General features: G+C 35.2%; 1 protein-coding gene across 10 annotated transcripts in view; it reads left to right on the top strand.

The window, feature by feature from the left end:
* The window catches only part of LOC134528037 (ankyrin-3), a 386196-nt gene that overhangs the window by 343051 nt on the left and 17379 nt on the right, over positions 1-25766 (top strand). For 4 of the 10 annotated variants that reach the window (XM_063361226.1, XM_063361225.1, XM_063361229.1 and 1 more), the window contains 4 exons: positions 1268-1531; positions 5309-5374; positions 7640-7741; positions 15099-15911. In XM_063361226.1, coding sequence (XP_063217296.1) covers positions 1268-1531; positions 5309-5374; positions 7640-7741; positions 15099-15911 — 1245 coding nt within the window. Of the gene's footprint in view, positions 1-1267; positions 1532-5308; positions 5375-7639; positions 7742-15098; positions 15912-21413; positions 21588-25766 lie in introns of all 10 variants that reach the window. The other 6 variants (XM_063361235.1, XM_063361233.1, XM_063361231.1 and 3 more) reach the window with 4 other exon arrangements.

The following is a 25766-nucleotide window of genomic DNA, read 5'->3' as shown; positions in this document are numbered from 1 at the left end:
CTAGCCAATCACAGTCAAAGTTGCAACATATGCAAAATTCTCTCCAAACATGTAGCAGGGGACTTTCTCAACACTAAGTCTTTTCTGTTGGTTGCAAATATATGCTCGTGAGAAAATGTTTCGGGATTCCCTGCTGCTAATTCGTTTCCATGATTCTGCTATCTCACTTCTGTTTTTCTCAAATTTTAATATCACAATATAGAACATGCCAGAGGCTCTTGTGTTACCAATAAACTATCGATCACGTAGGCCTGTATGCATACTGGTTTTTTGATGCAAAGTGAATATCAAAATGAATGTTTAAAATATTATGAAGTCTAATTGAATTGAAAATATTGTTATTTTACAAAATACAGTATTGAAGTAAAAATATGTATATAATCACTTAATATCTGTTGTGTTTGAAATGATTGTGATCAACCAATTGGGCCGATATGTATAACATCATTCAATAAAAATTATAAAATAACCATGCATGATATTAATATTGAACATTCATAAAAGCTATCAGAAAGATCTTTTTTTTTTCAAGCAACCCACTTTATTCAAGCAAAACATAAAAAAAAAAAAAAAAAACAATTAAATATTTTAATGTGCGAGTCTTGTGCTTTCATGTTTTAAAACTTTGCAACAAACGCGAAGATTCAAATAGCAAATTTTCTGGTGAAATAAATTTTTTTTTGAAAGAGCTTCCATTGATTTACGTAGTCAAAGCTTTGCACAGGCTTAATATCAGGCCAGCTCATCTACCATCCTTTCTTAAATTATAAATAACTGTCTACCATGTTGTAAAAAAAATGTAACAATATCCTGAAAAGTTAATCTGATCGTAAAATTTAATAATCATTAATTATTGGGTTTCTGCTTCTGCTAATAGAAACCTGTCTAACAGAAAAATCATAATAATAACTTTTATTGAATTTATAAATATAAAATAACTAAGTACATGTTAAAAAAAAATTCAAAATACTATTTAGTCCAAATAGGTCACTTTGGCCTTGAATAAGTAAATAACTATGTAGATTTTTTAAACACTACAGTTCCCTATGTCAGAAATGCTTATGAAAGTTGGTAGGACGGGGTCTGTGACTTTATGAGTCGGAAGATGATTTTCCCCCCCTTCAAATTAAAGGTTTTTATGTGCAAGGGGTAATTTATTTTTATTTTTTTTCAATATTTTTGATATTATTTTAAGGATTTTGAATCAAATATTGTTATTTAAGTTCCTTATTGACAATGTTTAACTTTTTTTTTTTTGTTGAATTAGTTTCTAGCCCAAGCGAAGATAATAAAGAGAAATATGCTGCAGAAGAGAAAAAATTTGGAAATACGTTGGAGGATTTCATCAATCACGAGAGACGTCAGGTGGAAGAACAGCCTCCTGAAACAAATCACATCTCGTCCAAAGGAGAACATAAAGGTCCCAAGTCTCCGGTCAGGCAGGAAATACTGCCGACCGTCACCGAAACGCTGCAACGACTGGAGTCCACTACGCCGAAAGTCGTATCCACCACCACTATCCATTCTCAAGGTATTCTTCAACATTGGTTTAGTCAAAACTATTTTCAGTATATTTGCTGGCTACAAGCACACTTTTCTCTACTACTGACACTGCACTTCTCCACATTACCGCACTTTTAAGGCGCAAACTCACCACCATGTTGGATTTTTGGTTTTTGGTTGGTTACAGATTTCTGTGCCTTCTCTACTCTGTTGAAGGCCACCATGTGGCCAAAATTTGAGTGATTTTTTGTCTTATTTTCTGATCACTGTCTCTTTTAATCCTTTCAGTCATGCTTTTCTAATTCCTTAGATATAATTTAATATTTTTGACGTGACGTCTAATAAATCGATGAACGCCAGCTGCACGCACAAAAAAGTGTCCCGTAACGCACATTGTCCCGTTACGCTCATTGTACGCTGCGCCGCAACTACCTCTCTTCCACTCGATTGGAGCAACCATCGATTTGTTTTTTTTTTGAGGCACATTAAACTTGAAACATTCCCATTTGTTTCCTACTTTTCCTATCATTGTCCTATCCTTAACAGAATAACACAGAATGGAAGAAGTTAAATAGCAAACATGTATAAAAGTTATAGTTAAAATAATCTGTTCGTTAAAGTAATAAACATTTTTGAATTAATGAGTGCAAATAAAAGTAAATTTATCAATTAAATTGTAGATTTCATTTCACTCCTTCTTTGTATCCATATAAAATAGTGATAATTCAATAAAAATGATTCAATTTTATTCATAAAAGTATGCAATCATTTCATCAATGTTTTGTTTTGACGTTGTCACGTTAAACTATCGTCCGTAAACCGACTTTACAGACAACCAATTTTTAAACAAATTTAAAAAAAAAAAATATTTAATGTAGTAATATTTAGAAGTTTTAGTTATAATATTAATGTACAATTATTATATGTAGAATAATATATGAAATTATAATATTATTTTTTCATAGCCATAAAGTATGTCAACGTCAACCCACACATTCAGATTTTGATAAACTCCATGTGTCATTGAGGTATCAATTGTCTACTTAATATTACTTAATATCTAATATATGTACTATTGTTATTATAAATATGCTTCAGTGGAGAAATATTTCGAAAATATGTACAACTGTAGAAGTACTTTGTATGTACAAAATGAACTTCAAGAGATTAAACCTGACATAACTATCCCAACAAAAGTTTTGCTTATGAATATTTCCAGACTGTAACAAATAGCAGACAATCACGTGTATGGTGTCAAAATTAGTTTAATATAATATATAATATGCAATGTTTACTTGGTGAAACATCTGTACTTAAATTAAGGAAATGAACTGTAATAACCTTTCATGATGGTGAATTTATTTCGGTAGCACTCTTATATTTTTTGCAGGGTCACAATTTCCCACCAGATGTTATCTTTGATCTGTAAAGGATACACAAGTTAAAGTAAATATAGGTCTTTGGAAACACAGTTTTTTTTAGTTCGAATCAAATATGATTACAAGTACCAAATTATTGGCAAATACAAATATCAAATTCGAATAATAAGAGTGCAAACTGCAATTGCACATAAAAATTATTTGCATCATATAACACATACATAAAGAAAGAAAAAGGTAATGATGGAGTTTAGTGCCTTCTGGGAAAGTAGACAGTTAATACTGAAGGGAAATGTGGGTTATATTAAGTCATCTGCAAAAATTAAATGTAATATTTTGTTAAAATATTGAACTTTTGAAGAAAAAAAGTATTTTATGCAGCTAACCTAAACCAAACAAACTTTCACTTCAGTTTTTCCCACAACCAGGTGCCCTAAATATTGATCCAGACATTTTTTGTAAATCGCAAATCCAATCAATTTTATGAGAAACGTGCATTTGGAAAATAGTGTTTAAAAGAGCACATATTTACATTTCAAAAACCCTAGTTATTCACACGCTTCCACTTACGGGCAGCCCGGTAAACTTTATTTTAGTTCAACAATATTACAAACACACTTTCTGCTAATTTTCTTTGAAATTCTGAACCATTTTTTACGTTTGCTTATTTAGTATTTAAATTGCAACGTACGTTTTGTCATACATATAGCAAATAAGCTACCACTGTGGTGCATGGTGGTAGATCGATAGACTATCGATTTATACGACATTTCAACTACGCTTACACTTCTTTTCATGGCCATCGCAAAGAAGTGTTCGTGTTTTGTGTTTGTCTACAAGTACATGTGATGAAACATTTACAAATAATAGGTTGTTTCCAAGTTTAAAATGCACCAAATAGTCTGTATTTTAAATCGTTATGCGATTTATTCTGCTATGTTTCTACAAGACCATATTAAAATAACTTTGAATACTTTTTACCTGTTAAAACACTGTTCATGTTTTTGATTATACTGTCTTGTTAAAACATCTCAGCTGTGTGTTTATACCACACAAATTACTTAACCTCAACAGCAAACGTTGGTAAATGTCAAACTCAGGTATGCTATGTATAATATTCATTTTCAATTGAATATTTGCTATTTCGAAGTGTTAGTGTTTGAAATTAATTGGAATACAAATAAGAAAATATTCATATTCGAAAATTTGAATATTCACACAGGCTTACATAACCATGAAGACTTGTTTTACCTCTGTAAAATGATATTAATAAATATCTGTTAAGAATAATTGAGATCAAACATAAAACACAAATTACGGAAAGAGTCCAGTATGACATGAATGTGTAACAACGTGGCATGTGAGACTGTGCCTTAAGAGCGAAAATTGCAAGTCTACTAAGTTTCTTTTGTTTTTGCACTTGACCGCACTGTAGGGAAAGGAAGCTTATGTTTTTCAAGGGCAGGAAACCTGTGTCCCACATTAAATTACAATGACTGTAATGATAAAGATACAGAGAAAGCTGCATGAGTTTTTGATAGTAATTTATTTAGTAGTTAGCTTCTTTGATGAGAGAATCAAAATATTTTTGATGGATTTTTTAAAATTTCATAGTTAAATATGTACCATTTTAAATTATGTACTTGAAGAAGGAACTTCAAAAATTAATTACAGTAGACTCCCGATTATCGGGGGTATCCATGGTAACTGAAAAACACTGTTTAAGCAATGTCGAAAAAAACTGTTTAATCAAAAAAAATTTTATCCTTACTATCTATAAAACACTTTTTAAGGTTGTACCGCATTTTCGGGCTTGATTCTCAACAAACACTTAGTGGACATGGTGGCCTTTCCTTCGTAATGTGTTGAAAATATTTAGCAGTTGGTTTCAGTATGAACCAAGAGTCATTTAACCCTTTGTTTCATAGTGGTATAAAACAAGGTTTCACTCATGTAATTGTATACTATTGCTTCTCATCATATTGTAAATAAAACTGTAAATTACTGCAGTATCTTTTTTTTAGAAAATGTTCCTTTATGTGGTTTTTTTTTAGAGTTACATATTTATATATGTAGAGCATACAGCTTGAGCATTGTAATTAATATTGTCTTCAAGGCCTTTACAAAAAGTGTAGTGCTTTAACAAAATCTGTCCTGTGGAAATACCTACTCGTTACTCAAAATTGTCGTGAAAGTCGCCTGAAGTTTTTTAATTTGTTTGTCATATAAGTTCTTCATTATGTGTAAAATATTCCTTAGTATTGCTTTCTAAGTATCATGAATGTGCAGAAATTTTTGAAGGTTTAAGAAAGAAATAGAGGTAGGTACACTTGCACTGCATGAATCATTAATTTGCTATGGTGTTTGCATGTCTTTTTATTTTTGGTTTGGGAGTGTTGTAAATAGGTGGTCTTTGTTTGGCGTAGAGTTTTCATCGCCAGTCATCTCTACCACACCTCCCCCGAGCCCAGCAGAGGTTCAAGAACTAATAGGTAGTAACAATTTTTTACAGTGTTACAGTTTTTTTTCTATGCAGCTTGTGTTTGTATTTATTTGCTGTTTTAACTGTGAGGTATGTATGTCGATGATGTGGTGTAGTTATCGTTTTTTTGTTGTTTTTTTTTTGTTTTTAGAATAATTAATTAATTTTGTGCTATGTTGGGTGGTGATAAGGATGTTGTTGATGAAAATAGTTGCCATGGTGATTATATACAATCATAATGTATACCAACTTCTGAAATTTTAAGTGGGGGTTACATTATAATAGCAAACTTGTATCTTGCTGCTGGAAGAATGTGAATTAACAGTGATGAGAAGAGCTTAGTTGAAAAACTACCCTGCGTTACTACTTGTTATGCCTGTAAACTGCATCACGTATGCCACTTTAGTTCACTCTTGTTTACTGCTTGCTGAATTTTTGGTGGGGAGGGATGCAAAAGCAGGCATGACAGATATGACACTTTGAAATGCTTGAAGGTGTGGGGTAGTATGTTCAAATGGAGTTTGTCGCTGGGTTCTATACTGCAGCCTGGTGTCAGGTGAGCAAAGATGATTTCTGTATCGTTTGGTAATTTTTAATACTGTTGGTGCCTCAGGTTGTTCATAGTATATGTATACATATATTTATTTTCTATTAAATAACAAGTTTCTTTACGTTATAATTTTTTCTTAACGAAACTTGGTACATTTTGATGGCACTGCATTTCACAATTTTAATTTCAAATTACTTATGGAAACAATTCTTTTAAAAATAACACATAATAACCAATTTTTCTCTGAATCATTCAAAAAAACTAAAACTTTCTTGGTCTGTCTTTTTTCCTTACCTATAATAATTGTACTAGCATAGCAAAATATTTGACAAATTTAATTAATTAAAATAATAATTGAAACTTCCCTTGAGCAAAACAACATGAAATCCAAAAGCAAAATTTTACACATTAAAGTTAGTCTTGAAATTTCTAACAAAAATATTACAAAAATTCATGTAATGAATACAAATCGTTAAGTTCCTTCCATTTCCTTCTGCTTCTCTTCACTGAGGCACCCCCTCCCCATCATTCACCCTCCCATGCGACCACCACATATTTATTTATTTATTTATAAGTATTTGTCTCATGCCCACCAACAGCCGAGGGCTTAAACGGTGGATACAACACATACCAGCAAAGACAAAATAGTCACTGCAGGTACAAGCACTCTCCCACACGTCGCTGTCAAGAGCAGGTCAGCACTACCTGAGAAGAATCCCCAGCAGTGAGGCACATCCACAGATTCTCCTCAGGTAGTGCTGGCATTGTTTGCTTTCTTACCGATGCTTTTGAACTGCACCCATAAAACTCAATTTTTTTTTATAGTTGCTGTTTGCTGTTTTAAAAAAGGCCATGTAACTCACTCTACTGATGAAAGTTGCAGCAGAAAATCTCTTTTAAATATCTTATAAATAGATACAAGATTTCATGGTATTACTTTTTCAAGGCCAACTTCGTTTTTTTTTTTTTTTAAAAACAGGAGATTTCTGTGTTATTGGTTTTTTATCGTTTATGAAATATGTTTTATCAAAACAAATATGACACTTAAATGTTCCATGATACTAATTTCTCTGAAACAGGGTCATTTTGACTGATACTTGAACATGATGCACTTTTACAATATAATGATTTGTTTTTAAGAAGCATATCTAAATTTTCGTAACAAAAAAATAAATCTGTTAAGTATTTTTGTGTTTGAAAAACGTACTAATGTCATAATGTGACACTGATTAACTAATAAAAGTTACAAGATTGAAATAAGTCAACTTTTTCTATTTTTTTTTTGCATAAAATGTAGTACACTTTTTGGTAAATAAATTACTGTCATTGAACTTAATATTTAAATGATAACATACTTGAGTTTGTCAATAGAGGTCACTTTTGATTGAAAATGCTTATTAGATTCATGATTTTAATTGCATTTTGGTGTTAATTAGATTTTATCAAAATTGACCATATAATCTGGCTTCTACCTACAAATTTACTTATTTAAATATTTTTTTATTATGTGTGTTTAGATTGTGATGTCCACTTCATTAATTATATTTCATGAACTCACTATCTAAAAGTTTGGGAAAACATTATATTTAGTGTCTTTCAGTATTATTTTTGATTAGCTACAGTAGTAATTAAATAATTAATCAATTTGTTTGGAGATGATATTAATTTATGGGAACCTTCTTCTGTGAGTAACTAACTGTCGTATGTGGTGTTCTGTGGTGGCAGGTGAACTAGCATACCCTCCTGAAGGTACAGAGATTGACGGATGGAAAACTACGAGTGTGATCAGCTCCACTCCTGTGAAGGTGTCGCAGACAATCGTGCAAGGTAACGAACTACTCACTACGGCAGCTGAGAGGATTGGTACTATCAACCATAATGTGTACAGTATGCAAAGAGAGTGTGGGGTTTATGGTGTTGAATATTTATATGCCAATGGACAAAACATAGTTCTCATGTTTCATGTAAAGTTTGTTGAAAAAATGTAATTGTGCATATCTTGTGTCGTAGCGTAGTCATTAAATTATTATTAAGTTATTTCAATTAAGTGACTGTTGTTTATTAGAAAGAATATTCACACAGTTTAAATCATCGGAATGTTTAACAAACATGGCTTTTAGTTTCTAGTGTTCGCATTATGCTTTAAAATTTAGATTAACGTGGTAAATAAAAGCTTTAGGGGTTATTACATAGTGGTATTAAAATGTGCTGCAACATTAGAATGTGGGAATTTAGAAAAGGTGCTAATTAGCAGCATTTGCTTAGCGGGTCCTTTTGCTTTTGTTTCCTTTTACGTAAACTGCGTTTTGAAGCTGTGCTTTATTGCAAGTACAGTTTCTTAAAATAAATACTGCGAAATGCTAAAATTAAAGTAACACATGAATTAAAAGCATGGTCCCCAAGCAGTGAATCCCCTGCAGTGTGAGTTTTCAGAATTAATTTCATCGAGAGGTGTACAAAAGTACTCAACATTTTGATGATGTTCTGAAATTTTAAGCAGTGGTGCTAATTTTGTATTCTATTTAATGCTTCCCCCCCCCCCCCCCCCCCCCACCATGTCCTGCATGTTAGCTTTTTCAGGTACCTAACCGTTTGCGGGGAATCCATAGGTGGGGCAACCTTTTTAAGGCATGATGGTTTTATATTTTTATGAAGTAGATATAGAGTGAAATATCACACTTTTGGATCTGGTTCAACTGTAATCACCTTGGAATTGCACCGAGATCAACATATTTAATAAAGGGGTGGCTAGCCTTAGACTCAAGCTAAATAAGTACTCTAAAAAATGTAGCTCGATATCCCTAGATTTTATTTATAAAAATTGAAGTGTGTAACATAAAAAATCCAGGTACCCTTATGAGCACAAAAAGAAGCTATTAGTAAAGATTCAGACTTGGCCATTAAGGTCCTAACAGCCTTTTTATCAGCCATTAATATTAAAACGTTAGCTACCCCTAATCTATCCATTCGTGGGTTATTAGGTCGTCGATACTTGGTTGTTTATTGTCGATGACAGGGCAAAAGTTGAGGAGTGTAAATTTTGGTTTGCTATCATTCACGGATTGCCATGCACATACATTAATGAATATGGCCATGTTTACTGAATAATTTGTGCATTGACTTAGTCACTTAATGAATCACTTGAGACGGCTACAGTCCTGAATACTGCCTGTTAAATAACATATCATGGCCATTAAAAAAAAATTGGACTGTCCTGTACTTGGCTTATCCAAATCACATAATCATGAGGTATGGCTCAGCATAAATTAAATATACATCCAAGAATGTAGAAAAAAATTATTGAATTGATGAGAGGCTTTCACAGTGAATTACTATACATACATTTCTTGTCTTCTTGGTTGGAGCTATGTTCAAGTATGTTTAAATCTGCCCGTGACAATGGCAGAACTAGGTTGTGTCAAAATATCCAGTATTTTGCACAGACGTGGTCTCAACTCAGAATTTAGGGAGTATATATAAGAGGGTGCTCAGAAAATATCTGGCCAAAGTGTAAAAGGTTATAGAGGAGACCAAATAAAACACTTATTGCCATAGAATGTGGGTCTGGAAATACAGCGCCTAACACTACGGAGTGGTGGTGGGTAGATCAGACATCAGTTGTTGGCAGCAACGTGACACGTCGGTCCCCGCTGGGGGCTTCGCCAGTATGCATCTTCACCAGAACGCCGAGCTCGCAGATGTACGTCTGACATGCAAGGCAGTAAACGGGAAATGAATGAGCTGCTAGACGGTTGTAGGAGGAAGTGATTCCCAAACAGGCAATCGCTGAATCTGCAAACATTCGAACATGCGCACTGGCAGCTTTGCAAAAGTGGATCCTTCGGTTCCAGCAGAACGCTTTGTGGGCCGCCCTGTTACTGCCAGAACTCCTCGCATCAAAGAAGTGGTTTTACGTTCTGTTCAGGTATACCCATCCACATGCATTAAAGCCATTGCCTGTAGCCTAGGTCTGAGACATTTACTCACAGGGAAGATTTTATTTGATGAAGAATTGCACCGATTCCACTCTGAGCAGGCGCAGGCATTGAGAGTGGAAGATGATTCTGGCTGTGAAGACTTGCTCGTTGGTACCTGCAACAGACACCCCTATGGTCTTACTTCCCTGTGCAGGTGTTGTTTGCAGATGAAGCAACGCTATTGAACAGCTATGAGCACATGAAAAAAAAAAAAACATTTATCACGACCACACGCCTGCCGGGAAAGATTATTGATAAACATGTAAATTGTTTTGATACATGTTTACTCGACTGAATTGTACATCCTATCTTGTCGCTTGTACGGGCGCAGGTACGGTATATTCCTGTGAGAGACCCTTGCCAGGATCACTGACAGATATTCCAGAGTTTATTTGATGACGAATTCAGACCTGTTTCTGCAGATGTAAGGACTCACCAGGACCCATCGCATCCCAATCACTAGATTGGTTGAGCTGGCTCTGTTCCGTGGCCACTGCAGTTCAATCTGTCACATGTGGATTTCTTCTCATGGGACACCTGGAGATCATGTTCCATACATCATTGACTCCGAGCAAGATCTTGTTGCTATAGCTGCTGCAGCGGGAGAGATTCGGGACATACCGGGACTTTTTATACAGACATCCGTGCGCCGATGGTGTGTGGTTTGTGTGCGTGTTGGAAGGTTGCTCTTTCGACTGTAAAATCAGGACAAAATAAACAGTGTGTTACATTGAATTTGCCATGTCGTACATTCCGCTTTCCCCATTTGTTAAAGGCGGAATTTCCGGGCCCATATTCTACTGCAGTAAATTGTTTATTTTGGTTCCCGCTATGATTCCTTATACTTCTGAACACCTTGTTGCAGAACTATTATGGAACAATACTTCAAATTTTGAAATTTTTGTGTCTTTAAATATTACCTTAATATCTCCTTAAGTACCTATGACAGTAATAATATTTTGAACCCAAAAAATATCAAAGAAATATTTTACCATTAATTTCTCAAAGCGTATTTATTTTTTCAGCATCTACTCGTAATGTTTAAAACTATTTTTTTCTGCAGATTTTTTTAAACCCTCAAACCAATATCTCACAAATAAACTATCAAAGATAGGTTATAATCTTATTAATAAAACATTTGTCATCATTGATTTCTTCATAAAATGTTAGGTTGTGATTGAAGAATAATGAGCCATTAAAATGTTAATGTTTTTTAAATTTATTTGTCTCTTTACAAATCTCTTAAAACAAAATTTGTTTTATATACTAAGTGTATTAGTAGTTTTATTTATTTTTCCCAAAATACAAAAATTATGTCGTAAAGTAAAAAGATGGGATGCCATTATTTACAATGCTTCGGGAATTATTACAGAAATCAGTGATGAAGATTGAGATTTTCTTTTGAAATAGTTTTGGTTTTCTGCTCAATTTCAGGCACTTAATGAGATCTTATAGAAATTTATTATAATGACTTTATAAGACTGAACATTTTGTGTTTGTGTACATAAGGTTTTAGTCAAATAAGAATGGGAATTGACATGGCATGTGTGTTTCTGTCCCATATTTGGTTAAGTTTTGTGCATAAATCCTATGGAAATAATCTTGCAAAGATGCATAGATATAACTTTACATTCAAATACACCTATTACAAGTTGATTATATAAGTTTGTAGTTTTTGTGAGAAAATTTTCTACTGTTTTGTGTTGTTATTTTTAATAAGAACATATAGCTACACTGTTCTACAAACAGATCAAGCAAGTGCTATAACTAATTAAGTTGTTGAGTGTAAATTATTCAGCCAAGGCATATTTGTAGATGCTAATTATTACCAGCAGAAAGTTTTGTATTGTATTAACAATTTTATTGGAATATTATAGAGCCACCTGTTTTTTTCGGCGCGCGAAATCGCGAAATTTTCGCCATAATCTAGGAATTAGCGCGAAATTTACCGCGATGGCGAAAAAACGCGAAAAAATCACGAAATTAACGTATTCATCTCGCTGTTGTGTTTACTTTTATTCGATTGAGCACTATAAGTCGATCAGACTGTGTCGTGAGATATATCGATTTTATCGATATTTCGTCGACTAGCTCGTTACTGTCCACAAAAAACTACCATTTCCAAACACCAGAATAACGAAAACTGCTTACGCTCGATAAATTCCGATGTTATGTTCGCGCTAAAAAATCGACAGGTTTTTGTTTACGTGACAATTACGAGACCTATGTCTGACCGGGTTAGGTTCAGGTTCATGTTGTTAGGTTAGGTAAGGTGCAAAGAGAAAGTTCGAAGTTGTGAGAACTTAAATGCGAGCAATGTGAAGTTGAAACACGTTCTCCAACTCCAACAGTTGCCTACTGGACGTGCGAGAACGATTCGTCGATTTAATATATTTATTCGGTTAGTAGTATTTATTCGAATGTCGGGAGTCTTGCTGTGTTGTTATTCTGTGATTATTTAGTCTCGTCGTAGATCTGCTTGTTTACTGTTTGCTTTGTCGACTGCGTTTAGTCTACGTAGGTTTAATGTAACGTTACAAAATAAAACGTTTAAAATGGTGGTTACAATTTACGACCGCGAGAAAGAATTCTCGCACGAAGTATTGTAACGTGCGCATCGAGTGGGCCAGGAAGGATACGTGTTTTAAACACATTAATGGCAGCGCTTCCCACAAAAAGAATAAAACGTTCACACAAGCTGCAAAACAGCAAATACGTCAGGTGTCAAACGTCATATTTCACTCACCGACGTAATTTCCCGCACGAAAAAGGCTAAATAAAAACAAGAATTTGTTATGTCAGCAGTTAGTGCTTTCATGGAAGCCAATATTCCTTTAGAGAAACTTGATCATCCTAAATTAAGGGTTTGGATGAACAAGTACATTGAAGGTAGGCCTACATTTAAAAACATCCTTTGATTTACAAACTTCATGATTTTTTTATTATTGTTTTCACAGAAACTTGAAACTACACTGAAATTTGTAAAAAAAATTAAATTCCAGTCAATGAGCATAACATTTCAATACACAAGAACTGAAGTGCTTTCTGTACCTAAATAAAACTGAATAAAACCTAAATTCTCATAATATTTTTAACATTTCTGGTTTTAAATTCCTGACGTTCCTTACTTTTCCCAGGTGCTGGTGATTTAAGTAATTATTAAATTATTTTTTTTTCTGCATGACTTCAATAAAACTAAAAATTTTAGAGATCACAAATTACCTGAGTTTTTAAAAAGAAATAAAAAAAAAGCATTAAAAAAGAAAAAAATTCAAAAAGCGACGAAAATTTTACCGAAATTAGTTTTAAAAATGACGAAAAATACACCGAAATCAATAAAAAAAATTGACGAAATCTGCCATTTATTTTCACCGCAAACAGGTGGCTCTAAATATTAATCAACCCAATGCTCAGTGGTTTGGTAAGTGGTCCATAAGTTAGTTTCAAACTTCTCATCAAATTACAAGCCATTTCTCTTGCCCTATAAGAGCATATTGCAGATATTGTAGACATGTTTTACAAAACAGTTAATAACGTTCACTGTCACCTTCAAATGCATCACATGCTTGATACAAATACAATCGGTTAGAAATCAGACGCTGATACCTAAGCTATTGCACATAGATAATTTCTGATCAAATCATGGAGTGTAAAAGGATTTATGTAATGTTATCTATTTCAAATGTAGAAAAAAAAAGAGAATATTATTAGATTAAAAATTGCACTGGCAAAAAAATTCTTTGAACTATTTTAGGAGGTTACAAATAAGAAATAGGCACATATCTTAATTCTACCTCTCAATAGGGACATAGTGATGGTATTAATGAGAAACTTTGTCTCTTTTTCATGGAAAATTTTGAGTCATCGTTCGATAACAAGCAGACTGCATTTGTAGAATTGCCTTGCGTGACAAGTAGTGGTTCATGAAGAAAAGGTGCGATAATAAAGCTTTGACGATACTTCTTTACTGTCTGTTGTGTTTTTTATTGGCAGTGTGTATTTCCATGATTACCTCTATATGAAACTGGTTATGGTGGTGTTGCAGTTTCATAAATATGTTTAAAATGTGCTTTTATAGATAAAAATTAATATACTATGTTACGTTTAGAAGAATTATAATTTTATAATCCATCAATTTTTAACTTGTAGATAAAGTTCTCCCTGAAACATAATCTACTAACCATCTTGGTACCTGCAAAGGCAGTTAGTATTTTTTTAACTTTATTTGATGAAGACATCATTATTTGGATATTAGTTTTAAATACCTTTTCCTAGTGTACTTTTGTACAAAATTCCAAAAAGTTTATCTATGCATCTTATGCAGGATAGTGGATCTTCTCCATATCTTTCTTTTGTCTCACAAATTGCACATTTTCTTGGGTGTGTTATGTTTGTATTTCTATGCGTTATGGTATTAGGTTGCCATTTTCATGATATTGTGAACGCAAATATATCGAAAAATTTATTTTAATGAATGCTGGAAACATGTAAACTTTGGTCCCTATCAAACATTTAAGCAAATATTATGTTTCTTATTTTTTTAATACAGACTGTGGCAACTTTAAATTATTTTCTGTGGACTGGGCCATCTTTTTGAAAACTGTATGCATAGCTTCTTTGTCCACTCAATTTAAAATAACATAGTACTGTACAATCAAAAAATTAGAATGATTTTATAAATTACCATACATTAAAAAATATTTCAAATATTATTAAATTTGTATTTGTTCTGTTATCTGAGTTATTATTTTATTTTTAAATTATATTATTATGTGGTTTTAAGAATTTTAGACACTTGATACACACTCAATTTTCTTGTAGATAGTGTTAAAATAGCGCTGTTTCTTTCTTGAAAATGTTATCCAACAGCATCAAAGGAAAAACAGCTTTTTGTACTGTCCTATTTCATTAATCATAAGGTAATTTAACATTCTATGTAGACTAAAATTTGCTAGTTTTATAACTTTTTTAATTTTGTTAGTATCAGTTATGAACTGAATTGCATATGACCGGTATGTTAAAGAAATTTCAGGCTGATGTTGCAGTTGTCACAAAAAGGTTGGCTTTAAATAATAAAATCGGAACCTTTTTGTCGATGGTTGGCGGCAGTTGAAAAGGATGGCCAGCCTGGATGTTTTACACTAGTACTCTACTGTCCTGTCTTGCTGTCTTTGTCCTCCCTGACACTTGGCCTTTCCCCACTGAAGGTCTGTTGGAGAGCGGTAGCGGTGGTCCTTCGGAGCATGATGTGTTGGGTGGCACGGCGCCTGGCGACGGTAGTGTAGTTAGTTCGCATGACAGCCTCGCGGGGGCGCCGCATGAGCCCCAGCAGCACCCGCACCTCGTCAAGACCATCCGCAAGTCGTCGAGGGCAGGCCGGCCCGCCGCGAGGCACGCCCCGCTCGACGACATCCAGTGGGACTTTGGCAGCGACCAAGACGACGGCGACAAGAGCTCGGTGATCGTCAAGACCACCGTCACGAAAATAACTCCCGAGGGCCACCGAGAGTACGTCACGGGTGCAGACGTTCCTTCTGAAGCTGTCCGGGTGACAAAAGTCATAACGAAAACTGTGACCACGAGCGGTGACGTCCCGGACTTGAAAAAACATTCCTCTCCGGACGAAACAGTTTGGAAGGATGATGAAGCTGAAAAAGAGACCGAGAAAGAATCGGCCGACCTGTTAAAGTTGGCGACCTTGGGGAAGCAACTGTCATCCGTGTTGCTGAGCGAGGAAAGAAAGTGTTTCACGGATGCACCGGCGACAGTAAAAGCGGGAGGGAAGCTCGGGTACTCGTACGAAGAGATTCAGACCCAGATGGTGAAGAGCCCTGTCTCGGACACGAAGAACCACGGGTCGTCGCTCATGGTGAACAGCGATTCGGACAGTGAGAGCCGCGGCTCTCCGCAGCCCATGTCCAGGAGTCGATCTTTCAACAACCGCAAGACGCTGGGAAGCTCCAGCGGCTCCGACGTGGCCCTGCATGAAGGGGCGGAGTTGTCTGAAGATGAGCATGCAGGTACTCTACACATATCATTTATCTTACTTAGGCATAACCCTTGCGTTTCATTCATTGCTAAGTCTCTGTAAATACCGTTCTGTGCTGAAGTTAGTAATTGTATTATATCTAAAATTGTTGCATGAGTAATGCTGTATATTAAAACATTTGTTGCATATAAAAAAAACAGATTATGTAGCATTTTACCATCAGGAATACATTCTGCAAACTATACAAGTTTTGGAAAATGGCTGCTATTAAAAGTATTAAAATAAAGTGCATGTTTTGATGGTTAGTATAAATATTCTTTTCTTCCTCATTCAGTACAGCAGAGATGTGATTACTTTGTGGGAGTAAAAATTAAATCATTGTAGTTCAATCTTAAACACAAAGAATTTGAACTCTCTTTAATTTATTGCATTTAAAAATCATAATGTCCTAACAATACCTGTGTGATATATACCCACCGATGTGTGCATTTGTATTTTTGTGATCACTTCAGCTTTTGTACATATATACATGTACATACTGTAGTAATGTATAGACAATAATTTGTTGACTGCACAAATGTTTTGTTTAATAGTGGTGCAGCTAGCAATCAAAACTTCTCATTTATAAAGAACAAATGATGCTCTTTAAAACTTTGAACAAGGTGAATAATAAATTCTACATTTTTCAAATATTGTGTTATTGTAAAAACTTAGTGTATATTGTTTTACAAATGTGAGAAACTTTGAAAAGGGTGTGTATAGTATTGGTAAGGCAGATAGTGGTACTAAATAAGATACTACTGTATATTACGCTACTTGCTTGGAAATAGCCTGAGGGTACCGCACATCATGAATACAAGTGTGTTAGTATCTAGCGAGCAGCAGCTACACAATCCTGGTGCTGTCCTTGGCAATCACTATGTGAGGGGAGAGAGGGGGAAGGTAATAGATGTCACCTCATTTGAGATTTTAAACAGCCTAGAAGTATGCGTGGTGTTTATCTGATCCCAACTTTAAGCTAAAAATGAAAATTGCTTAGTAGCTCTACAGGTTGTTAGGAAATAACATAGGAGGGGGTACCCAAAAAATCAAACTTATTAGTTTTTTATGTATTTGTGTACAATTTAAACAAAAAAAAATTAATCTCCATCAAAGTAATCTCTACTGGCACTAATACACTTGTCCAGTCTTTTATTCCAGTGTTTAAAAGATTTTTTTAAGTCATGCTCTGTGATGCCTGATAGCTCCTCCGTCATTTTCTTCTTCACCTCGGTAACATTGGCAAAATGCTTTCCTTTCATGTATCTTTTCATTCAGGAATATACAAAAAACATTGCAGGGGGCAACGTCAGGTGAATAGGAGGGGTGCTGTAGCACGTGGATCATGCGATTTTTTGTTGAAAATTGGCGCAGACAGAGCTGTGTGAGCAGGGGTGTTGTCTTGTGGAAGAACCAGTCACCTGATTGCCACAAATCAGGCCTCTTCCACCGCACATTCTCGCGCAATATTTTCAAAACTTCCAGGTAGAATGCCTGGTTAACTATCGTACCCTGTGGATTAAACTCTGAATGGACGACTGCTCTTACATCGAAAAAACAAATAAGCATTGTTTTTGACTTCTTTTTTTTTTCACTTGACGAGCTTTTTTGGGGCGAAGCGAACTGAAAGTCTTCCACTGGCTTGATTGGTGTTTGGTGTTTCATTTCAAGGTTGTAACCGTAGCACTTCTTTTTAGTCACATGTGATTACCTTGGAAAAAAAAAATTTGTATCATTTCAGAATTCTTCTGTGAAAGCACAGCATGCTTCCACGCAACATCAGTTTTTCTTTGCAGTCAGCAGTCGAGGCACAAATTTGACAGCCACCCTTCTCATCCCCAATCTTCCGTTAAAAATCTCTGAACCAAACTTCAAGCCACCCGAGACAGCTCCACAACTTCTTCAATGGTCTGTCGTCGATCTTCCAGCATGATTTTGCAAATTCTCCAAAATTTGGTCGGTTCGTGCCATGGAAGGACGCCCAGAGAGAGTCTGGCAACCCCCTCTTACAGAAGGGCTGTGAAAAACACGTCCCAAAACAGTAGGGTAGCGTCTCGATACCAAAATGGCTGTAATCAACTGCTTTTAAATATTTGTACAAAACCATTAGGTATTGTTATCTGTATACCCTTTTACAAAAAAATTAGCAGAAAAGTGATAGTTAAATCTGTTTTCCAAAATTTAGCAGAAACGTGATACATAGTTAAAAATGATTGCAGGTAAAATAAATTAAATTCCTTAAAAATGGTTTTAAAACTCTTTTTAATAAATATCTTAGACTTTCTCAACTTAATTTTCTTTGTACACTGAAGATCAGCTGGGTTCATACTTCATAGTATAACAATATTAAAACTTAGGCGTGTAAGTATTTTTTTACTTTATCTGAGCTACACCACATTTAAATATATAGGTAATATGCGACACTGTACAATTTTGGTCAAAATTACTTGAAATAATTTATGCGTCCTGCAAACAATATCCAAGTTGACTTTTTTGAAACTACGTCTTTCTTTCAATGGCCGTTGATTTACGTTTTCTGCAAAAAATCTTAGTCTCTCATAAAGGTGGATGAGATGAAACGAATTAAAAAGTTTGGAGCTGTGTTATAAATAAAGCTTAGTGCTGCTTAAGTTTTTGTGCACAAAAACAAAATTGTAATATTCTTCCACAACATATAAATGCTGCGGAGCATAACTGGGCTCGAAGCAGGTACCCGTAGAATAGGGAATGTGCGTTGGCAATGCTGTTACTTGCTTATAGCTGCTTGGCGATTACCTCTTCGACCACGAACCGAGCTCTTGTATGCTCGGACCTCATGTCGTACCAGGAACTTGGGCCCTCAAATTTAATACCGTTGTCTAAACGCCAATGCACTCGTAGTAAGCGACGAAACCGTTTCTTGCTGCACCTTTGCCATAAGTTAACACTCCCGAAGCACCTTGAGGTAATGTTGCATCATATTTTGCTGCTACGCGGAACCGTTCACGAATTTCGCAAACTCAATGAAAATACCTGTTACTTAAATTATCACACACCCGACACGCAAAATCCCGTGAGGCGGCTGCTCAACGTGCCTATCAGCTGTTTCGCGGTGACCCATCGTTTGCCAGTCCGCCACACACACATGTCCACGTCCACTGCTCGGCTGCAACTCCCCCTCCCCTCGCCGGCCCCTGCGCCTTCGTACGTCACTGACCACCGCAATCAAATTCAAGTCCCACATATAACCAAGCATAAAGTTCTTATAAAAACACATAACTATAAAAGTTATTATTTACAAAAATACTTACAGTCTCTAAAAGTTCATAATACTGAAATATAAATTACACTACTTTCATATAAAGAACCTACTGGATTTTTCCATAAACAATCTTGCCAGTAGTACCAACTTAAACATAATATCACCAAGGGAAACTGCAACTACCCGTCATGGAAAAATTAAAATAAATAACACTATGTACAAAAATACAAATATTAAATTACGTGAAAGCCAGGGAAATTTAAATACAACAAAATACCAACATGCATAAAAAAATTAATTAAACAGTGAACTAGTAGGTCACAAGAGTTTAGTCATCAAATTACATTTCACCTCTTTTGAATTGGGAAAACCACTCAAACACTTCAGTTTGCCCAACAGAATTGTCCTTGTAGGCCGTTTTTTAGCATTTTGAGTGTTTCCATGCCAGTTTCTCCGAGAAATAAGCAGAACTTCACAGGCACGCTGTTCACGAGGATCAGCCATTGCAAAAACGACAACTGTCTCTAAAAAATTCACACAAGTCAAACGGAACCTTCTTTAACACGACATTTAACTTACTGATTCGGGAATGTTATCTCTATATGCCCCCAAGTGTTACCACGTGGTACTACTAAAATCTGCCTCCCACAACTTCAGTTCTGTTTCTTTTGGGTACCCCCTCGTATATGCCTAAGTGCAAAAAAAATATTAACATTTGTAGTTAAAAATAGCACAGAGTTTTACATTGTGCAAGATTATGACGGTCTCTGAACTATGAATTCGGTGATCAGTTTGGTGGTGATATATTAATATGAGTTATCCCTGAGGTTGTTAGTAAACTATTGGGTCTTGCCTCTGTACGAGCCTAATGTGGTAGTGATGACAGCCTTTAGGAAGTCTTCTTAGGAAAACGTTAGCTGGTTTAGTCTTTAATGAGGTTGTGAGGCTGTCATGTTGAAAATCTCTGTTAAGAGGCGGTCAGTGAAAAGTTATGTAGTGTTTATCACTCTAATGGGTGGAGACAAGATTTTAATGGTGAGTTTCATTTACAGAACATGTGCTGTCATTGCTACGACATCAGAATTGTACATAGGTGAGGATCAATAGTTTACTACCAACCTCAGGGATGACTAATATATCACTGTTCAGCAATAAATATTTCAAACATTCAAACTAATTTTAGTTTAATTTTAGTCATTAAAAATTTTCTCTTAGAACATGTTTTTTAATAACTTATTCAGTTGCTGTTTAATGAAATACAAGGTATGTGATGCCGAATAAGCATAAAGTTACATCTATACATACATCAGTATCATTAGTTATAACTCTTGGATGTTTCTTTTTATAATTACTACCTCTTTATTAATTTCTGAAGTTTTTAGATAGTATTGCATGCTGTATATATGTAATGCACTTCCCTTTCTTCTCGCTGGCTTTCTTAGATAATGCTTTCTTCTTGCATTTTGTAGCTACGTATGTATATATATCTTGCGTGCAACTGTAGTTAGTGTAGTTTTTCTGTGGCATGGTTGTTGTGATTGCTGATGTAGTGTTAAGTTTGTAAACTTTTGCAGTTTGGTTATGGGAGCAAGCATTGCACACCTGTGCCTGTACAAGAGTAAAAATTTCCTAAAAAAAAAAAAAAAAAAAAATAATACCTAATCAAAACTTTAGATGTTTATTTTATTATTTTTTTATATTAAAATTTAGAAAAGTAAGTGCATACATTACTTGGTATAATTCAAGACAAATCAAGGTTAACAAGTAATCTATTCCCAGTATGTTGCATTTACGAGAGTTACCATTTTTTTTTTTTAAGTTATAAACTAACTCACACCGTAAGTCATGTAAATGCAATTTGTGTAAATTTTATGTTAGTTACTTTTTTTACACCTAAGTAGATATTTTTGGATATTTTTTTTAGTACATTTTAAAATTCTAAATGATTGGTTTGTAAATATTTCAGTTTTTTTATCAGACAGCTTTTCAAAGTCAACGCACGTATACATAATGTGTGTGCACTTCTGTAAAGGTAATATAAATAAAAAACGTTAGTGATGTTAAGAAGCAATCTATCAGCGATTTTGCCTAGTTCCCTGCTGAGAAGAGATGGGAGAAGTGAATTAGACCAGGATCTCGAGTAAGTGAAAGCGCGCGGGTAGCGTTGAGCGACGAGAGGCATGGCAGCTGCGCGAGGAGCTCGGTGCGAAGGCAGCAGCGACTCGAGCCGTAGGTGTGCCCGTATTCCCACAGCGGTCGCCGTGCCAGCGGCCGGCGGGTGGCGCGACGCGTGCCGGCGCTGGCTGGTGCCGGCTTGCTTCCTGTTGGCCGTGCTTGCCTGCGTCGCTGTGCATGGCCCCGGCTCACCCTACTTCCTAGCCGTGCATCGCTTCCTCCCTCACGCGCTGGCCGCCCCCCTCCACCACGGTAACAGCTAACCCCTCCGTGCCCCGTGCCCCGACTGCGGTTCACAAAACACAGTGCCGACCTCGCTCGCCCCCACATCTACGTCCAGTTCGCTAATCAGTGATTAGTTCCCCGAGTCTCGATCATAGGCTTCTGGTTTGAGGCCGTGTCCGTGTAATGGATGGTGCGCCCTATATGTCGCCGACATTTTCAAGAGCCCTTGAAGATGGCTGCAACAAGTAATGCCATAACATCTGTAGCTTCAACTTAAGAGGCCAAGAAGTAGTTAGTTTCCCTAAGCAAATGCTAGTTTAGCAAAAAAAAAAAAAAAAACAACTCTATGATGACCTTTTAGACATGTTTATTATTTTATATTTCCAAAAAAAAATTATTTTGCTATAATCTGTAATTTTTTTTAATGTGATTTTATTCAAACAGCAGTTTTAAAAACAGTGTTACAATATAAGGAAAGTGGCGTAAAATAGATGACAGTTAACAAATTGCACAGATATCCTGAAATTGTATTTTTTTTTCCGAGTTTTTTCTTATTTTTTTTCGTGTTTACGTAGCATAACAGTTGCGTGTAGTTTCTTTTAGCTATAAAAAGAAACCAAATCCACAAGTACTGACTATTGATTTTACTGAATTTTGGCTGACAGCATTTCTTGAAAGTAAATTGACTTAGGATTCCTCTTCATTTCATAAGCATGCTGATAAGTTTCTTATCTGTGGAAAAATTTCATCATAGTACTAATATAAATTCATTGTTGCATTTTTTTTTCAATTTCTCTGTGTTATTTCCAAGTAGGTTTCTGAATATTCAGGACTGCACTGCAGTGTTTTGTGAACCATGAGTTGTAAAAGGCCTTCTAACACGTAACACAGTTGCTAGCTAACAACATCCAGAGTGAAGTGGACAGCTTAGGAGTTACAGAATTTAAGCCCGAATGGAAAAACTGTACATACCTGAAGTGTTCTGTTCAACTTTAGATTGAACTGCACAACAATTTTTTTTTTTGCAATTAAATTGTGTCAAGCATTAATAAGTGTTCAATGATGACTTTTTGTGTAAAATACCTTTATGTCAGCACTGTCAGTAATACATCACTATAATTTGTAAACAATTAAGGCATTTAAAACATTATTTCGGGGTCACTTAAACTAATCTCATTTTAATATTTTTACACTAATTTTTTTATAGTTGATAAATAATTTAAATAGTGGAAAATGTTTGGTTTTTCAGTTATTAATATACAATTAGCCATTACACAACAAACTCTAATATAACTTAGATTTTTTTGTGAGTAAACAGTACAAACTGTTATTGGTACAGTTTATTAAGACCACATTTTTTTGTTTTCTAATAACTTGTTGGAAATTGCATTTTTTTTGCTTGCAAAATGTAGAGAATGCTGCAGTGCTTTAAAGAAATTACTTATTGTTTAATGTGCTTTTTATTGTTACAAGCTTTGATACTGTTTTATTTGTTTGGGTCAAATAAATTAGCATGGCAAACTTAAACTATGATGAGCCAAGTGTTACATCCTGTGCTACGGAATGGAGTGCCGCTGTCAGTTGACAGACTCTGTGTCGAGTAAGAGTTGGTATGAACTGGTGTGAAGTTGGCAACTACTGCTCATGCCAGCTGCGGCCTAACAGATTAAACAGGGCATGTATCAATGTGTCTCATGTATTGAGAAAGTTCCTAAGGTCATGAAAAGTCACAAATTGTAGAAAAGATTACTAAAGTCACAGAAAACTCTATAATATGCTTAACATTAAATTTGTGTTAAGAAGTTTCTTAAGGTACTTAGAAATTTAGACTTACTAACATAATTATTAATTAAAAGAGTAAAATTGTTTGTATTAATGAGACAAGTTCTAAATTTTTTAAACTTTTTATCCAAGAAATTTATTAAGTGGGATTTTATTTTTTGTTTTACTGTATTTTATTTATGTCATTAAAATATACTGAATATGTTAAAAACACTTATGTGTTTGTACTACATACATTATTTAAAAATATTCCTATTGGCAAAAACAAACTTAATTTTGCCTGTCAAGAAAATGTCACAATTTTATGTCTGCATCCAAGTAGATACCCAGTGTGTGCTTTTTTTAGAAACTTGATTTTCATTTTTGGCATGACTTCTAAAGGTTACTACCTTTATCTTGGTATAATATTTATTATTTGGCAAATAATTCTCGACAGCGAGCAAAAGACTTCCGTGCATTCTGCTAACAGCATCTCATGCGGCTGTTCAAACCCACCAATTAGATTTTCTGTTTGAATGTTGAGAAATCTTTGGTCATGTTCCTTGTATCTACGTGGCCCAACTAGCATGACGAACCTTTCCCAATTTATTGTGCTGTGAGGTATTGCAGGCCTATTTGCGTTGAAATATTTCCTTCCTGTTGCTTATTTAGAGTGGGTAATAATGGGATGTGTGATAGAGCCGTATCCTCGGAAACTGAGGCAGAAAGGCAGAAGAAAGGAGAAGGTAACGAAAGAGACAGTAAGTTTTAGGTGCGGTGGGTGGGAGGATTGTTGTAAGAAGGTTAAGTCCTGGAAAACATGGCGCTTTATAGCTCCGTTTGACTGACACTGACCAAGAGCCTAGCCACACGGTAGCACGCATCACACAATTACTTATGTTACTTGTTGATCAGAGCTTTCCGTGACTGATATTAGCACAAAGGTCTTCATATTGAGCTATTGGTATTGTACTGTCCTTATGAAGTGGTGTCTTTTGTACATGGCTTTGTGGGGACCAAAGTCAAGTATTTACTTGACGAGAGTAAGCCGAGGGGCGTACTGTTTTCGAAACAGCCTTAAGAGGTTTGTGTACGTGTCCAAAGAAGCCAAGATAAATTACCTAGAGCAGACCTTAGTAAAGAACTGTGAGGCAATTGCCCCTTTTAAAAGAAGACTGAGAAAGGACCCACATGAATGAAACTTACAACTGATTGAGTCAGTCAGTGGGACACTGTGCCATATCATGTGATGGCTCTACTTCAGCCATCATATTGAATTTTTTTCTTCAGATTTTTATAAAAAATTAAAAAAAAAAAAATTAAAAACTAATTTGAATGCATTTAACAAGTTGTAGAAACTTGGATACGTATCTTCTAGTAAATGACATTGATACTATATGTCAATCAAAAATTATAATTATTATTATTTTCCTGACTTCCTACAAAAAACAGGTTTTATATACAGTGTAATTTCATTACAACTTAACTAAAAAAAGAATCCACGAATTTGGTACTTAATATTGAAAGTACCGTGAAAGTTATTCAATCCAGCATTCTATGGTTCAGTACTTTCTTAAAGCTAGCACCAATCAAGCCGCCTCGATTCTGATTTTTTTGCAGTTGGCTTGCGGCTGGTCGCATTAATGCTCTGTCTGAGTTTTAAATTTACTCAAAGTTTATCGTTACTGTCTATTTTCATTTCAGTAAAGTGTTTTCTGTTTTGTAGCCGGTTACATTTCCACAATGATTTGTTGAAGAACACGCTCAGATTAATTTTTTCTTTTTACAGAGCAGCTTATTACAACTTGGTATTCCTGTTAAAAAGTGTATTTATGTTCGATGATTCAGTAACATCGCTAATCCGACATAGACATGATCCTGAACATGCCTGAATGATGGGGCCCATCTTGTCGGGGTGTATGTGTGTTAGTGAGGTGGGATGATAAGCGCGAAGCTGGCTGGTGCTTCTAGTGCGGAATCTCCTCTAAGAAAAAGACTGAACTGGCGTGCAGTCTTCTCATCACAGGACAACAGTGAAATTTGAGCTGTGACCGTAACACACCTTTTAGCCATTTTGACTCTTAAAAATACAGTTTAAAAACTTAAGCCAAAATCAAAAGTACTTTTCAGCCCTCAATGATTTCTTGCTTTTCGTAAACAGACCCCACTCAGATATTTTAAGTAGTTTTTAAATTGCTTTGTTTTTCCTGAAGCTCTGCGTACCGTATGTGTGCCCGGGCAGACGGCGCCCTTAAAAACTTTCACTTTCACTGAAATTCTGTGAAAATGAAATAACTCAACATGGCGGGTTAAAATGTACTTGTCAGTTATTTCTGAAATTTCAGTTTGTGGAATATCCTCCAGCAAAACTGAACCTCAACACCTTAGCAACAGGATTTTCAGGTGATCGCCCCTTAGAGAAACAGCCTCAAGTCTGGGCTTGCT

Source organism: Bacillus rossius, chromosome 1 (genome assembly GCF_032445375.1).
Source record: "Bacillus rossius redtenbacheri isolate Brsri chromosome 1, Brsri_v3, whole genome shotgun sequence".
NCBI lineage: Eukaryota > Metazoa > Arthropoda > Insecta > Phasmatodea > Bacillidae > Bacillus > Bacillus rossius.
The sequence above is the reverse complement of the archived record's forward strand: the minus strand, read 5'-3'. Positions and strand labels throughout refer to the sequence as shown.